This window comes from Bubalus kerabau, chromosome 11 (genome assembly GCF_029407905.1).
Source record: "Bubalus kerabau isolate K-KA32 ecotype Philippines breed swamp buffalo chromosome 11, PCC_UOA_SB_1v2, whole genome shotgun sequence".
NCBI classification, from domain to species: domain Eukaryota; kingdom Metazoa; phylum Chordata; class Mammalia; order Artiodactyla; family Bovidae; genus Bubalus; species Bubalus kerabau.
Genome location: NC_073634.1, coordinates 22437116 through 22454525, shown reverse-complemented (window position 1 = coordinate 22454525; position 17410 = coordinate 22437116). Strand labels below are relative to the sequence as shown.

Below are 17410 nucleotides of genomic sequence, written 5' to 3'. Positions count from 1 at the left end.
GTTCATGTCCATTTCATCGATAATGCTGTCCAGCCATCTCATCCTCTAATGCCCTCTTCTCCTTCTGCCCTCAATCATTCCCAGCATCAGGTACTTTTCCAATGAGTTGTCTGTTCACATCAGATGACCAGAATACTGGAGCTTCAGCATCAGTCCTTCCAGTGAATATTCAGGGTTGATATCTCTTACGATTGACTGGTTTGATCTCCTTGCTGTGCAAGGGACTTTCAGGAGTCTTCTCCAGTACCACTATTTGAAGGCATCAATTCTTTGGGATTCTGTCCTCTTTACGGTCCAGTTCCCACAGCCATACATGACCACTGGGAAAAAACCATAGCCTTGACTATACACACTTTTGTCGGCAGAGTAATGTCTCTGCTTTTCAACACAGTGTCGAGGTTTGTTATCAATAACCTCTATCAGTCCCCTAATTCTTTCCCCATTTGGGGTTTCTGCCCAGTGTCCTTCCCTCTCTCCCCACATTAGGCATTCATCTCCTTGGATTTGGGGAAAAGTTAGAGGTCTTGATTTGAGAAATGTTATAGGTAGAGATTGTGAAGAGAAGCAACCACAGCACTTTGATTCTGGGATCAATTGCCTAGTTTTTCATTGGCAGATTGATATAAATTGTAAATTAGGCGACAGAATACAGAAGGAGTAATGAGTTTTTATTTACTTTTGAGTTGGCATAATATGAATAGGCTCATTTCAGTCCAGTTTCTTCTGCCTTGGAAATTTCTTCCCAAATTCTGGTAATAGTTTATTATACCTAGTTTTTATTGATGATGTGTTTTTTGCCTGTCTTAGGTGAGGAAGCATTGGGAGCCAGAAAATTTTTTTCTCTCCCCTTTACTTCCCTTGCCCAAATCAATAGATACTCTTTTTCAAACTTAAAATTCTAAAATTGGTAGAATTTTAGGTAGGCAGATGAAAAATTTGGAAGATACCGGTAACCTTCACAATAGCAAAAATAATAAAAGCCTTTTAAAATAGAAGTTGTTTGGGGATCAGAATTGCCACAGAGTTGCCACTGCTTCAGAAAGTTTGAGGATCTTGCAGCCTCCTGAAGAATTTTAGAGTTCTTGAACCTGATAAATTCTTTATATAATTTCTGTTGCTATGATGATCATTAAGTTCACCGATCTTTTCTTCTTCATTATCTAATCATTGCTAATCTTATTCAGGGTATTTTTTACTTCAGATATCTTTTTATATCTCTGGAAATCCCATTTGGGTTTTATTCATCTTTTATTTAGGCAATGTGTTTATAATAGCTGCTTAAAGGTCCCTAACTGAACTGAACTGAAAGGTCCCTATTGCTAATTGTGTTATCCTTTTCATTTTTGGACCAATTTCTATTCATTGCATTTTGTTTTTATTTTCTTAGTCATGGGATATATTTTCCTGCTTTTTTACATCTGTAGTAATTTTTTACTAGTTGCTCAGTTCAGTCGCTCAGTTGTGTCTGACTCTGTGACCCCATGGACTTTAGCACGCCAGGCCTCCCTGTCCATCACCAACTCCTGGAGTTTACTCAAACTCATGTCCATTGAGTCAGTGACGCCATCCAACCATCTTATCCTCTGTTGTCCCCTTCTCCTGCCCTCAATCTTTCCCAGCATCAGGTTCTTTTCTAATGAGTCAGCTCTTTGCATCAGGTGGCCCAAGTATTCGAGTTTCAGCTTCAACATCAGTCCTTCCAAAGAATATTCAGGACTGATTTCCTTTAGGATGGACTAGTTGTATCTCCTTGCAGTCCAAGGGACTCTCAAGAGTCTTTTCCAACACCATAGTTCAAAAGCATCAATTCTTCGGTGCTCAGCTGTCTTCACAGTCCAACTCTCACATCCGTACATGACTACTGGAAAAACCATAGCCTTGACTAGATGGACATTTGTTGGCAAAGTAACATCTCTGCTTTTTAATATGCTGTCTAGGTTGGTCATAACTTTTCTCCTAAGTAGTAAGCATCTTTTTATTTCATGGCTGCAGTCACCATCTGCAATGATTTTTGGAGCCCTCCAAAATAAAGTCTGACACTGTTTCCACTGTTTCTCCATCTGTTTGCTATGAAGTGATGGGACCGGATGCCATGATTAGTTTTCTGAATGTTGAGCTTTAAGCCAACTTTTTCACTCTCCTCTTTCACTTTCATCAAGAGGCTCTTTAGTTATTCTTCACTTTCTGCCATAAGGGTGGTGTCATCTGCCTATCTGAGGTTATTGATATTTCTCCTGGCAGTCTTAATTCCAGCTTGTGCTTCATCCAGCCCAGTGTTTCTCGTGATGTACTCTGCATATAAGTTAAATAATCAGGATGACAATATAGAGCCTTGACGTACTCCTTTCCCAATGTGGAACCAGTCTGTTGTTCCATGTCCAGTTCTAACTGTTGCTTCCTGACCTGCATACAGATTTCTCAGGAGGCAGGTCAGGTGGTCTGGTATTCCAATCTCTTGAAGAATTTTCCACAGCCTGTTGTGATCTACAAAGTCAAAGGCTTTGGCGTAGTCAATAAAGCAGAAATAGATGTTTTTCTGGAACTCTCTTGCTTTTTTGATGATCCAGTGGATGTTGGCAATATGACTCGGGTTCCTCTGCCTTTTCTAAAACCAACTTGAACATCTGGAGGTTCACGGTTCATGTACTGTTGAAGCCTGGCTAGGAGAATTTTGGCCATTACTTTGCTAGCATGTGAGATGAGTGCAATTGTGCGGTAGTTTCAACATTCTTTGGCATTGCCTTTCTTTGTTGACCAAAGAATTACAGACTCCATTGGGGAAAGTTATGGTAATCAGTTATTTTGCTTCAAATGTCATCATACATCCTATAATATCATCCATGTTATCATATTGTATAAAGGTTTACCACAATTCTTCAGAAATTATGATATGGAAACTTTCTTGAAAGTATATCTTTTTTATTTTTAAACTTGGTATAACATGTTGATCATAAATGCTTTTTAAAACATTCATTTTGTATTTTTTTTATTATTACACTTAATTTTGGAAATGTTTTCCTTTTTGCCTTCTATTTTTATTTTTAGATGACCTCTTGGTACTTCATCTCTCTGACCTAATTCGCATGGCATTCATGGCTGCAACCGATCATAGTAACCAGCTGCGGATGGCTGGTCTCCAAGCCCTCGAAGACATTATCAAGAAGTTTGCCTCTGTGCCTGAGCCAGAATTCCCAGGTCATGTGATTTTGGAGCAGTATCAAGCTAATGTGAGATATTTTTTGTTTCAAAATTAAAATTGATCGTTTGAGTGAACACTAAAGTGAAACTCCCCTGGAGAAATGTATCTGGACCTGTAACCTGTTTATTCATGTACCATGCTTATGTTTTTTTCCCCTTGTCCGTTACATAGTTAGGATCAGTTCACAGCTGAAGAAATCATAATATAAAACGTGTCACTATTTTTAAGTCATGAGGTAGTATTAGTGATAAAACTAGAATAGATGTTCCAGCCTGGCTTTCCATTCTTGTGTTTAGATTTTTAGTCATGCCATTTTAAAGATAAAAGGAACATTTAAAGAGTGTTGTGGATTTACTGCCATTGTTTTTATATGTCAAGACTTGATAAGCATTTTTAAAAATAAAAAGCAATTGTCTCTTGTATACTGAAGGATAAATTAACTTTTAGTAGCAATGAAAACTATTACCAAAAGAACTGTGTATTTCAAAAGATTTTTTTATACTCTAAACAGAGATATACTTGTTTCTCCTGAAATTTATACCTGTATTTATGTTCTTCAAAGGAGTCACAATAGGGACTTCCCTGGTGACCCGGTAATTAAGATACTACACTTCCACTGCAGAGGGTACAGTTTCCATCCCTGGGCCACCTGCATTGTCCCCCCTTCTCGCCCCCCAAATAAAAGGATGCACAATGGATGTAATCCTAGAAATGGTGGATTATGTGAAGGAGAGAGAAACTTGTTAATAAGAAAACAATAAACTATTTTTTTCCTCTGTGATTATACCAAAATTGTGGCTTCAGTCACATTGTACCTCATCTAACATCTATGCTCAAACATATACAAAATTAAAAAGTGTGGATAAAGTATAGTCCATTTTTTTCCATTATAAGTATAGGTAAAGAAGTTATACTTTGTAGTCCAAATGGCTGTAGAACGCTTTTATATAATGCTGCTGCTGCTGCTGCTAAGTCGCTTCAGTCGTGTCCAACTCTGTGCAACCCCATGGACTGCAGCCTACCAGGCTTCTCCGTCCATGGGATTCTCCAGGCAAGGACACTGGAGTGGGTTGCCATTTCCTTCTCCAATTTACTCCCAAATACCCAATCTTTCAGAATGGTCTTTTTTTTTTTAATCTTCCTATTTAGAAATAATTAAAACCTACAGAAATAATTGCAAGAATAGTACAAAAAAGACCTTGTCTTATACCCTTCATCCTTCATTCACATTTGCCAATTGAGAATTTTGCCTCATTTGCTTTAACATTTTCTCTTTCTCTCTCTGCTCACAACATGCACTCTCTCAGCTTTTTTTTTTTTTCCCTGAGTTGTTTAAAAGTAAATTATCAAAATCATGTATCTTTACTCTTGAGCACTTTAGTCTGCGTTTCCAAAAGACAAGAAAGTTGTCTTACATAACCACAGAACAGTTACCAACTTTAAGAAATTCCAAATTGATGTACTACTTTTATATAATCTGTCATATTCCAGGTTTATCAGTCAACCCAATAATATCTTTTATAATATATTCTTTGTCCTTCAGTGTGAGACCTAATAGCACCTCTGAAGTACGATTACTACAGTTGATCATTCAAATGCAAATACTGGTTACTTGCCATGTGTGTTTAGTCACTGAGAGGGACCCTTATTTGATTTCCAAACTCCTGTTGATGAGCCTTAGTGACTGAATCTCTAGTGTAAGGGGAGAAATCTCAAATTAGGAGTTGACTATATCTAATTCCTTATTCACATCATACACACTAAATCTAATATAGCCAAGAATCTGTGACTGATACTGGCTTATTAAAATAAAGTAGTAAGTAGAGTGGACCTGGTTAGTACTTGGCTGGAAAACTAAAGCTCATATTCCTTCATTTATTACTCTGAGAGCAGTACATAAATTAGTATTTCTTAAGCAACTTTCTTTTAAGACATCTTGTTTTGAAGTGAAATGATTTTTAAGGTCTTTAGTGACTATGTGAATTTTTAGTACTACTCAATTATTTAAGGAAATTGAGCCTTTAACCTCGGTTATATGAGATTTGCCCATGAGGTAAACACTGTTAGAAATATGTTCAAGAATATGTAGACAGGAGAAAAATAGCAATTTTCTCTTACCTGTGGGAACTTGTGGCTTTGTTAGAAAATCCCATGTACTATTAAAAATAAAAAGAAACAAAATTAATTGCTTATTTGGTATAAGATTCATACAGATTAGATAATGATAATCTCCTGGAAAGCAAAAGAAGAATGGTATGATTGAGTTTATTGTTATCAAAAAGAGAGATAAGAGACATGTGATAAAAAGGAAAGGAACAAAGATATGTTTTGTGTGTTTTCATCTCCAAAGACATAAGAGATTTCCTCAGTTCAGTCCTTCAGTCCTGTCCGACTCTTTGCAACCCCATGGACTGCAGCACGCCAGGCTTCCCTGTCCAGCACCAACTCCCGGAGGTTACTCAGACTCATGTCCATCGAGTTGGTGATGCCATCCAACCATCTCATCCTCTACTTATCTTTAAAAATAAAATGCTTGTACTCATTTTTCTAGGTGGGCGCTGCTCTAAGACCAGCCTTTTCACAAGATACCCCATCAGACATAATAGCAAAAGCTTGCCAGGTAAGAAGAAAAATAGAATTTTCTATATTCATCTTCTATAAATTTATAGATACTTTAGAACTTCACTTCCAAGAGAGAAAAATCAAATAGTATTAAGTTTTATCTCAGAAATACAGCAGTGACGGTTTCCTTTTTTATCCTCTATGGAATGATGAAGAAGTAACTAATCACAACTTTAAAAAAAATTTTTTTTTGCTGTAGCTGAGGTCACAACTTTGGAATACATAGCTCTTATGTTGTCCTATAGTAAATGGAGATGTAAAAGTCATAAGATGGACTAGAGTAAAAGCTACAATAATTAAAGAATATATAGTAATGGTAAATAGGTAGTAAAAAGGTTTTTTTTGACCACAGGTTGTAAAAATTCTACAAATTTCTGTGTATTAAATATCCTAAGGACAATTTTGCAATATGGCAATTTCATTGCAAAATTAATCCCAGGGGATTATTCTCAAACTATTGTATCTGAAGAGAGTTACAAAAGTACACATGTTCCTACCCCTTCAGTAAGTTTGTCTTTTTCGTGCTCCATCCTGAAAAAGGCTTTGTGCACTAAGCTCTAAACTTTCAGAAAATCTGATTCTTTATCTGCTAACCTAAGGATAGAAGAGAAGCAAGTCTGCCCTTCCCAGTTTTCTGGAGTACAGGGCTGTAATCCATCTTTATTGCTTAGAATTCATAGTCAAGCGATATGTGGCCTCTGTGCAGAGAATGTCCTGCTGTTTGCAATGACAAGTTTGAAATTCTGACATTAATCTCTCTGTTGATAAATGAGTTGTCTCCTCCTCCTGTTAGTGTTTATTTCTTTGAAACCTGCTGTCTTAATGGTGGTCTTCAGAGACATGAACTTCTCCCACCAACAGCAGACCAGAGAGAGATGAGGGAGTGTTGTTTAAGACGGAAGCTTGGGGATCATGGTACAAACCTTGGAGGTAGAGTAGGTAAGCCATTTGGATCGGGATACTGGCACACAAGCATCAGAAATTGCAGTCAATGTATAAAATAAATGTATCATGGTAGTGTTTCAGATTGTGATGTTTAAACACAACAAAATCTCCTACAAAGCTCCTGATGATCAGAAAAGCAAAGGTGATTAGAACTTCATCTTGTGAATGATTAGTATGAAAATGCCATGTTAGTGAATTTGCCTTAAACTTATTTCTTAGATGGCCATGCTTTCTCTGTAAGAAGTGTCTTCTTTTCTAGTGGCAGGCTTAAAGTTTGACCACCTATCCTTCTGTTTCTGGGTAGAAACCTGCTTTTGAAATAGCTGGAGCCCTGGGTTGCAAGCTCCTTTCATTAAGGTTACCGAAGGAATTGGCTTTGGGCAGGTGATGAATCTTGGCATCTCTGCTGGTTTACTAGAGTAAAATCATGTTAAACCTGAAAATCAAGTATTAATAATTCTGAGAAATTATAGGAAAACCCTCAAATGTTTTCAATTAAGGACAATTGAGGACAGTAATCAGTAAGTTAATAAAAAATATCATTTAAAGCAGGGTTGGAATCATAAGCATAATATGTACTTTAGATATTTTATTTTAACCTGAAGTTTATAAGTGTGCATTCATTCACTACTCTTTTTCTTTTTCATTCTCCACTCTTTTGATACGAGGCCAAAGTCTTTCCTTGTAGTATGATTTCATTGATTCAGTGTTGGCTTTGTCTGTCTTCATAAACCATATCCATAATGCAGTGTCTGTAGTTTCTGGTTTCATTTTCTTTAAAGTGGAGAAAGTACTTAGGTTTTTGCAAGGCAAACAGTGCCAGATTCTTGATTTTTGATAATTTTCCTGAACTTTACTTAGATTTCTACCAAAATTCAAAGTATCAAGTATCTCCAAAGTATTATTTTCTTTAGGAATAACAACTTTTATTTTCACACTTATATTTAATTATTTTTGCTTTAAATTTCAGTGTATTTGAGCGTTGTGTGACTGACTTTTTTTTTTTTTTTGCCATCTGTATTGGTAATAATCAGTTTTTAAATGTCCCTATTGAATTTTATTTAATTTAGTTTTGAATTCTTAGAGAATAAGATTATAAGAGAATGAAACAATTTACACATATATTTACTCTTAACTTTTTAAAAGTTTTAAATATAGGAATACAACCGATTAACCCAGTTGAATATCCAGATGCTCTGAAAACCTGAAGCTTTTTCATAATTTATTTGGTAACAAAACCTGAGCTGACTGTATTCACTCAGCCCTGACATGAAGTTGAGTGAGATAATAGTACTGATTGATCTCAATTAGTGTGATTCATAGTACATTTCATTCTGGAAGTATCTGTGTGTTAATTATGGGATGCTACTACACATCTTGCTTAATCCCTTAATTAAGTTCATGTACCTTACTACTCTTTAGGGTATAACGTAGTGAATTGCACAACACATTACCTAAGGATTTCAGGTGGGAAAGTGAGGACATATATACCTGCTGAGTGAAGTGGGCACTGTCAGACCTCTTCTCTCATTCAGTAGGTTGTCTTTTTGTTTTGTTGATGGTCTCCTTTGCTATGCAAAAGCTTTTAAGTTTAATTAGGTCCCATTTGTTTATTTTTGCTGTATTTCTTTTGCTTTAGGAGGTAGATCCAAAAAAAAATATTGCTGCAGTTTATGTCAAAGAGTATTCTGCCTGTATTTTCCTCTAGGACTTTTATAGTAACAGGTTTTACATTTAGGTTTTGTGTTTTTTTTTTAATTTAATTTTATTTTTTAACTTTACAATATTGTATTGGTTTTGCCGTATATCAAAATGAATCCACTACAGGTATACACGTGTTCCCCATCCTGAAGCCACCTCCCTCCTCTCTCCCCATACCATCCCTCTGGGTCGTCCCAATGCACCAGCCCCAAGCATCCAGTATTGTGCATCCATTTTGAGTATATTTTTGTTGAGTTCAGTTCAGCTCAGTAGTGTCTGACTCTTTGCAACCCCATGGACTAGTTGGATCTCCTTGCAGTCCAAAGGACTCTCAAGAGTCTTCTCCAACACCACAGTTCAAAAGCATCAATTCTTCAGTGCTCTGCTTTCTTTATAGTCCAACTGTCACATCCATACATAACTACTGGAAAAACCATATCTTTGACTAGATGGACCTTTGTTGGCAAAGTAATGTCGCTGCTTTTTAATATGCTGTCTAGGTTGGTCATAGCTTTTCTTCCAAGGATCAAATGTCTTTTAATTTCACATCTGCAGGCACTGTCTGCAGTGAGTTTGGAACTGCAAAAAATAAAGTCTCTCACCGTTTCCATTGTTTCCCCATCCATTTGCCATGAAGTGATGGGACTAGATGCCACGATCTTTGTTTATTGAATGTTGAATGTTAAGCCAGCTTTTTCACTCTCCTCTTTCACTTTCATCAGGAGTCTCTTTAGTTCTTCTTTGCTTTCTGCCATAAGGGTGGTATCATCTGCATATCTGAGGTTATTGATAATTCTCCGGGCAGTCTTGATCCCAGCTTGTGCTTCATCCAGCCTGGCATTTTGCATGATGTACTTTGCATGTAAATTAAATAAACAAGGTGACAGTATACAGCCTTGATGCACTCCTTTCCTGATTTGGAACTAGTCTGTTGTTCCATGTCCAGTTCTAATTGTTGCTTCTTGACGTGCACAAGGTTATTTTTTTGTATATGGTTTTTGTATATGTTATTTTTGTATATGGTGTTAAAGGATGTTCTGATTTCATTCTTCTACATCTAGCTGTCCAGTTTTCCTATCAACACTTATCGAAGTGACTGTCTCTTCTCCATTATATATTCTTTCCCCCTTTATCATCGATTAATTGACTGTAAGTGTGGCTTATTTATGGGCTCTCTGTTCTGTTCCATTGATCTCTGTGTCAGTTTTTGTGGTAATACTATACTATTTTGATGACTGTAGCTTTGTAGAATGGTCTGAAGTCAGGGAGCATGATTCTTCCAGTACTCTTTTTCTTTGTCAAGTTTGTTTTAGCTATTCTGAATCTTTTGTGTTTCCATATAAAATTTTAAATTATTTGTTCTAGTTCTGTGAAAAATGTCATTGGTATTTTGATAGGGATTGCATTGAATTTGTATATTGCTTTGAGTAGTATGGTAATATTAACAATGGTAATTCTTCCAAACCAGGAACACAGTATATCATGCCATCTGTTTGTATCATCTTCAGTTTCTTTCATCAGTGTCTTATAGTTTTCCAAGTACAGGTCTCTTACCTCCTCATGAAGGTTTATTCCTAGATATTTTATTCTTTTTGATGCAGTGGTCAATGAGTTGTTTTCAGTTTCTCTTTCTGATAGTTCTTTGTTAGTATATAAAAATGCAACAAATTTCTGTATATTAATTTTCTTTCCTGCAACTTTACTGAATTCATTGATGACCTGTAGTAGTTTCCTGGTAGCATATTTAGAATCTTCTATATATAGTATCATGTCATCTGCAAGCAGGGAGAGCTTTACTTCTTGTTTTCTAATTTGAATTCCTTTTATTTCTTTTTCTTCTCTAATTGCTATGGCTAGGACTTCCAAAACTATGTTGAATAAAAATGGCAAGAGTAGATATACTTGTCTTGTTCCTAATCTTAGAGGAAATTCTTTCACCTTTCACTGTTGAATATGATGTTAGCTGTGAGTTTGTCATATATGACCTTTTTAAGTTGAGGTTCCTGCTGTGTTCACTTTCTGGAGAGTTTTTTTTTTTTACCACAAATGGATTTTGAACTTTATCAAAAGTTTTTTCTGTTATCTAGTGAGAGAACAGTTTTTATTCTTCGGTTTGTTAATGTGTATCACACTGATTGATTTGTATATATTGAAGAACCCTTGTTATCCCTGGGATGAATCCCACTTGATGATGGTGTATGTATGACCTTTTTAATGTGTTGTTGGATTTGGTTTGATAATATTTTGTTGAGGATTTTTGCATTTACATTCATCAGTTATATTGACCTGTAATTTTCTTTTTTTGTGGTATATTTGTCTGATTTTGGTTTCAGGGTGATGCTGGTCTCATGGAATGAGTATGGAAATGACAGATTTTTAGTCAAGTTGTTTCCATTGAAAAATACTGATTTAAGGACTTCCCTGGTAGTCTGGTGGTTAAGATTCCACACTTCCAGTGCAGGGGGCACAGGGTTGATCCCTGGCCTGGGAACTGAGATCTCATATGCTGTGTGGCATGGCCAACAAAAAAAAGTACAGATTTTAAAAGCTAATAACTTAGAACTCATACACAAAACAAATGGTAGACAACCTATTGAATGGGAGAAAATAATTGCAAATGCTGCTGCTGTGTCACTTCAGTCGTGTCCAACTCTGTGCGACCCCATAGACGGCAATGCACCAGGCTGCTCCGTCCCTGGGATTCTCCAGGCAAGAATATTGGAGTGGGTTGCCATTTCCTTCTCCAATGCATGCATGCATGCTAAGTCGCTTCAGTTGTGTCCTACTCTATGCGACCCTGTGGACAGCAGCCCACCAGGCTCCTCTGTCCACAGGATTCTTTAGGGAACAATACTGGAATGGGTTGCCATTTCCTTTTCCATTTGCAAATGATATGACCAATAAGAGGTTAATATCCAAAATATATAAATAGTTCATACAACTCAACATCAAAACAAACAACCAGATTAAAAACTGGATGGAAGTATTGACTAGACATTTTTCCAGAGAGAAAATGCAGATGGCCAGTAGGCACATAAAAAGATGCTCACCATCACTTATCATCAGAAAAGGAAAATCAAAGCCACAACTAGGTATCACCTGACACCAGTCAGAATGACTATCATAAAAAAGAAAAATACAAAAATAGCAAACATTGGTGAAGATGTGGAGAAAAGGGAACCCTCATACACTGCTGGTGAGAATGTAAGTTGGTGCAACCATTGTGGAAAACAGGTTCCTCAAAAAATTTAAAATAGAGTTACCTTGTGACCCAACTGAGTTTATATCTGAAAAGAACAAAAATACTAATCTGAAAAGAGTCATGCACCTCAGTGTTCCTAGCAGCATTATTTACAGTTGCCAAGATTTGCAAGCGGTCTAAGTGTCTATCAGCAGATGAATAGATAGAGAAGATGGAATGCTACTCAGCCATAAAAAGGAGTGAGATTTTGCCATTTGCAGCAACATGGATGGACTTGGAGGGCTTTATGCTAACTGAAAAAGTTCAGAGAAAGACATATACTGTATGCTGTCATTTATATGTAGAATCTAAAAAATATAACAAACTAGTGAATGTAAGAAAAAAGAAACAGACCTTTAGACACAGAACAAACTAGTAGTTACCAGTGGGGAGAGGGCAATTTAGGGGTAGGAGCAAAATAAAAACCCTAGTAATTAGGAGATTATGTGAAATCATAGATGAAAATTGTGAAGCACAGTAGAATTTAAAGAGTCTTTCATTTAATTTTAAAAAAAGTTGGCACTATCAGGCAACCCCTTCTTTCTTGACATTCTTCCTTTGTTTTCAGTATCACCACACTTGCCTATTTTCCTATTGCTTTTCTGGCATTTTCTTCTCAATTTCTTTCATTGTTTATTTTTACTCTCTCTCTCCCTTAAGTTTAATTATTTTTCCTGTGTTTTATCCTTATTGATCTATCCTTATCCTTTTTTTTTAATACGTGTCCTTGAACAAAATTACCTAGCACTTTAGCAATCACTTTTGCCTGGAGAATTCCTAAATCTACTTAGTTACCTTTGTCTTTGCTCCTGAAATCCAGACCCAAGTTTTCAACTGCCCACAAACTCAGCATGTGATAATTTAGTTCATAGTCAAAATCATGCTGCTCTGAAACTTCTCATCTCTACCACACTCCTCTGTATTCTTAAATAGTTGTATCACCTATCTTCCATTCATCCAAGGTAGAAGCTTTGACAATCAAAATTTGGTTGTCATCACCTCTCACTGTTTACATGTCCCTGCTTTCACTCCCTAAAAGTACATAATTAGTTTTCAAACCTTGTGATTTCTACTTCCAAGTCATTCTCAAATGCCTCTCCCTTGTCATTTGATTCCATATCATCTCTGTCCAGTGGTGTTAAAATAGTCATGTAGCTGAACACAGTGCTTACTATCCAAACTCATGTTTTCCTGTGTTTATTGATAGTATTTGAGCAGTTTTCCTAAGGCACAATTCTAATATTCCCCTGCTCAGAAGCCTTAGAAACTCATGACTGCCTGCAGAAAAAGTCTGCTAAATTCAGTTCACATGGAATTTAAATTGGACTGTAACCTAATCCTAGTTAACTTTCCTAATCTTTTTTCTTCCTCCACCAAACTCCTATCTGTATACACAAAACTTCCTGATATCTAAATATTCCCATTTCAAAATGCTAGAATTGATCTCTTCTTTCTCTCTTCTTAAGTGTAGTATGGCAGTCATAAAATATTCTTATGTGTTCATTTAATCTGTGTTTAATCTGTGTTTACTTACTTACTTGAGGAGAGGGACTAGATTTTTTTTCCCTTTACTTTTTTGTTTCTTTTAAACTTCTCTGTATAGCTCAGAATAACCTTTGACTATAGTAAACAGAAATGTTGAATTAAAGAATTACTTGTGACTGAACTGATTTGGCTGCAGATTTTTTTCTGTTAAAATTTTTAGGAATTTAGATAGTGGAAACATGGTAAGTAAATATTGTTTTGTTTTCTACATAGGAGTATAATAAGTTCCATACTTGCTATTCATTTTTTATTAAAAAAAAAAAAAAAAGCATAGCATTGAAGGATTTTGTTTTGTTCATTGGTTTTGTTCTGTATTGGTTCCCTCTAGGAAAAAAATCATATTAACGCCAGCCTTTTATATGTTTAATCTTAACTTTTTAATATAAAAATAAGAGTTCTTTTTTTTTTTCTCCCCCGCTTTGGCTAGGTGTGTAGTACATGGATTGGCAGTGGAGTTGTCAGTGATCTCAATGATCTCCGTCGAGTACACAACCTGCTTGTTTCTTCCCTGGACAAAGTTCAGGCCGGAAAAGGATCTTCCAGCCAACTGTACCGAGAGAGTGCTACAACCATGGAAAAACTGGCTGTTCTCAAAGCATGGGCAGAGGTAACGGCAGCCTATTGTTTTTAACTGTTTCTCCATCCATGAGAAAATGTTCCCTTCTCTAATAGGTAAAAAAATTTTGTTTGGTTTTTGTTTTTTTTAAGCTGACCTTTGGTATAGAGTGCTGGAAAAAAATTTGCTATTTGCTTTCTCACTGAAATACATATGCATTTATGTCTCAAAAGAGCTCATATTGAACCTTTGAAAATTAGTATTTCTAATTAGTGTTTTTTTAATTTATTTATTTTAATTGGAGGCTAATTACTTTACAATTTTGTGGTGGTTTTAGCCATATGTTGACATGAATCAGTTTTAAAACATCTATATTGAAGAAGACCTCTTCTTACTTACTATGGACAAATTAAGTGGAGAAAACCTACAAATAATAAAAAAATAGAAAAAATCATGCCAAGAATCTTTTATTTGATTAAATTTCAGGAGACTTGCTGCCACTCATTGATTAGGCTGTAAGAGTTTTTTTTGTTGTATGTTTTGTTTTTTTAACAGCTGTTTTTACCTCTTTTTATGCCCACATTATTTTTAAAAATAATGATACTGTTTTAATTTCACTTTTCTAAATCCCTTCTGCTAGTTACTTTCAAATTCTTATCTTCTGCATTTGGGTATTTCAAGTATCTCTTTATTCCTTCCACTGCCAACCCAGTATCTTACTTTCCTATTTCCATGGTTATCAGCAGCCTGTGACCACCCCGCAGGCAATTGCTGGCTCAAAGCATACAACACCCAGATGATACAGTTTCGATAAAGGACCTCTGGGGGTTTGTGGGTTTTTTTGTCACAGAAGAAAAAGAAGGGAAAATTAGAGCAATAAGATATTGTAGAAATTAGTTTTCTTTCTGTTTTTTAGATCAAGTTGTTTTCATAGAGTATCCCTGAGTGTTCATTTATTTTCACCCTGCTGCCATCTTTTGTCTTAGACAAGTAAAATAACATTCACATTGATAAAATGTTTGTTCTTACCAATAAGATCTTATCAAATTAATGCAAATGTATAATTTTAAGTGGAAAGTAGTGTTAGAAAGATACTTATAATGTGATTATTTTCTCACTTTGAGATTCACAGAAATTCTTTGTTATTTTCACATATCTAATTTTTAACTAAATGTTACTGTAGAAATTACATTCCAAATGATTGAATGATTTTTATTTTTAAAAAATCTTTCAAAATTGTTGTTAATTCTCCAGCCCTATTCATGAATTTCCCAAACATAGAGACAGTTATGTAATTGGATAAGACCATTTGCCAGTTAGCTGGTTCTCTGCTGAATTGCATGAATGTGCTTGATTTACCTACTAGGTAGTCTGGCACAGTTCAATATAAAAAGCATTAAATGTTGAATCACAGACCCTACAGCAGGTTCTGTCTCTATAATTCACCATCTTTGGTACTTTGATCAAGTGAGTTGATCTCTCAGATACTCAGTTTCTTTATCTAACATGGAAGTACAATAATATTTTCTAAAGTGACATGTATTAAAAAAAAGCTGAGCATTGTAACTGGCACTGAATAGAAAATAAATAATTACTTTTAACAAGTTGGAGAAGGAAATGGCAACCCACTCCAGTATTCTTGCCTGGAGAATCCCATGGACGGAGGAGCATGGTGGGCTACAGTCCACGGGTTGCAGAGTTGGACACGACTGAGCCACTTCACTTTCACTTTAACAAGTTAGAAGAAAACTTCATATAACTAATTTATTAATGCACATTTTTGTTTGAAACTCTTTTCTTATTTTGGGGTAACTTGGTTCTATAATTAAATAATTTACACTTCAGCCCTCAGCCTATAATATTGTCAAGTAAATCTTTTCCTTGCTTAACTTCCTTTCCTTCATCTTTTTACCTCAAAGGCCCAACATATTCTAGATTTCTCTGTTCAGGATGTATCTTTGCTTCTACTTTTTACTCAGAAAACAGAGGATGTTAGTTTTCCAGCTTCTCAGATTGTTACCCTCAGGTCTTGAGATCTATGTGAGTTGATAACTGTCCTTTTACCTGTGTGACCTTGGGTGAATTATTTACCTGCTTCTCTAAACCTGATTTCTTAACCCTAAAGCATGGATAATGCTGCTGCTGCTGCTGCTGCTAAGTCGCTTCAGTCGTGTCCGACTCTGTGCGACCCCATGGACGGCAGCCCACCAGGCTCCCCCACCCCCAGGATTTTCCAGGCAAGAACACTGGAGTGGGCTGCCATTTCCTTTTCTAATACATGAAAGTGAAAAGTGAAAGTGAAGTCACTCAGTTGTGTCTGACTCTTAGCAACCCCATGGACTGCAGCCTTACAGGCCCCTCCATCCATGGGATTTTCCAGGCAAGAGTACTGGAGTGGGGTGCCATTGCCTTCTCCGGGATAATAATTATGCACATTTCATAGAATTACATGGTGAAGTAAATGAGACTTCATTGTGAAGTAATAAGGGTTTTGTTCAATAACTACCTTATTTATATGCTCAGTGAATGTTGCCTGCTGTTATTAGTATAATTATTATTATTATTTTAAAGTTTTCCTCTAATCTAGGATTCCCTTTCCTCGATTTTCTTTCCCACTCTAATTCATTCAACAAAGTGTTAAATGAGCATTAGCTCTGTGCCAGGGTAGCAGTTGATAATACCGTAGTGCACAAGCCAGATGTTCTACACTTACTGAGGAAAACAAACTAGTGGACAAGTATGTGAGTCAAAAATAATGAGTGTTACAGGAAAAGTACAGACTGTTGTAAACACACAGCAGAGGCACCTAAAATACTCTGGGGGTTCAGAAGAGGCTTCCTGGAGAGAGAAACACTTAGGCTGGGACCTGGAGCATGAGAGCAGATGTTAATAAGCAAGAGTCTGAGGAGGAGACTATTTCAAGCTAAGTGCATTCAGTTTTACCCCACTTCTGTATCTCTCCATCTCCCTCTGCATGCTCTTCCTCCCTCCTTCCCTTCGTTGTCCCCAACTCAGCTTCCTCTTCCACTCACTCTCCTCTTCACGTCCTTGACTGTTGAGTCACCCACTTCTCAGTCCCCTGCAATCTAGGTTTATTCTCACCACTCCACTGAAATGACTAAAGTTACAAATGATACAATTCTCCAAATCACTGGACACTTTTCAGTCTCTGTCTGACTTAGCCTTTCTGCAGCTTTTGATATTGTCTCCTCTGGAAACTCTTTGTTTTCTTTGACTTCCTGACCCCACTCCCTTGCTTCTCCTGTTTTCTTTTCACTGTTCATTCTTAGCATCACCTGCTGGCTTCTCTTTGCCTGCCTACCCTTTAAATGTTGATATTTTTCTTGTCATTTTTCTTGCTCTTTATACTTTATGGGTAATCACATCTACACCCACACCCTGTAGCTTTCACCCGTGTGTGAAATATGCTAAATCTAATTTCCTGCTCAGACCTCTCTCCTAAATTCCATACTTTTAGCTATTTATTAGACATGTAGTAAGTACTGTAGTATTTACTATTGAAAAAAATCTGCTTACAAGTGGACCCACACAGTTCAAACCTATGTTGTTCAGGGGTCAACATAGTATAGCCAAACACTTT

The 17410-nt window shown here is 36.3% G+C and overlaps 1 protein-coding gene across 3 annotated transcripts in view; it reads left to right on the top strand.

Moving 5' to 3' along the window:
- The window catches only part of HEATR5B (HEAT repeat containing 5B), a 98533-nt gene that overhangs the window by 59517 nt on the left and 21606 nt on the right, over positions 1-17410 (top strand). For all 3 annotated transcript variants that reach the window (XM_055539810.1, XM_055539808.1, XM_055539809.1), the window contains exons 25-27: positions 3046-3227; positions 5751-5819; positions 13681-13860. In XM_055539810.1, the coding sequence (XP_055395785.1) occupies positions 3046-3227; positions 5751-5819; positions 13681-13860 (431 nt within the window). The remainder of the gene's footprint in view (positions 1-3045; positions 3228-5750; positions 5820-13680; positions 13861-17410) is intronic.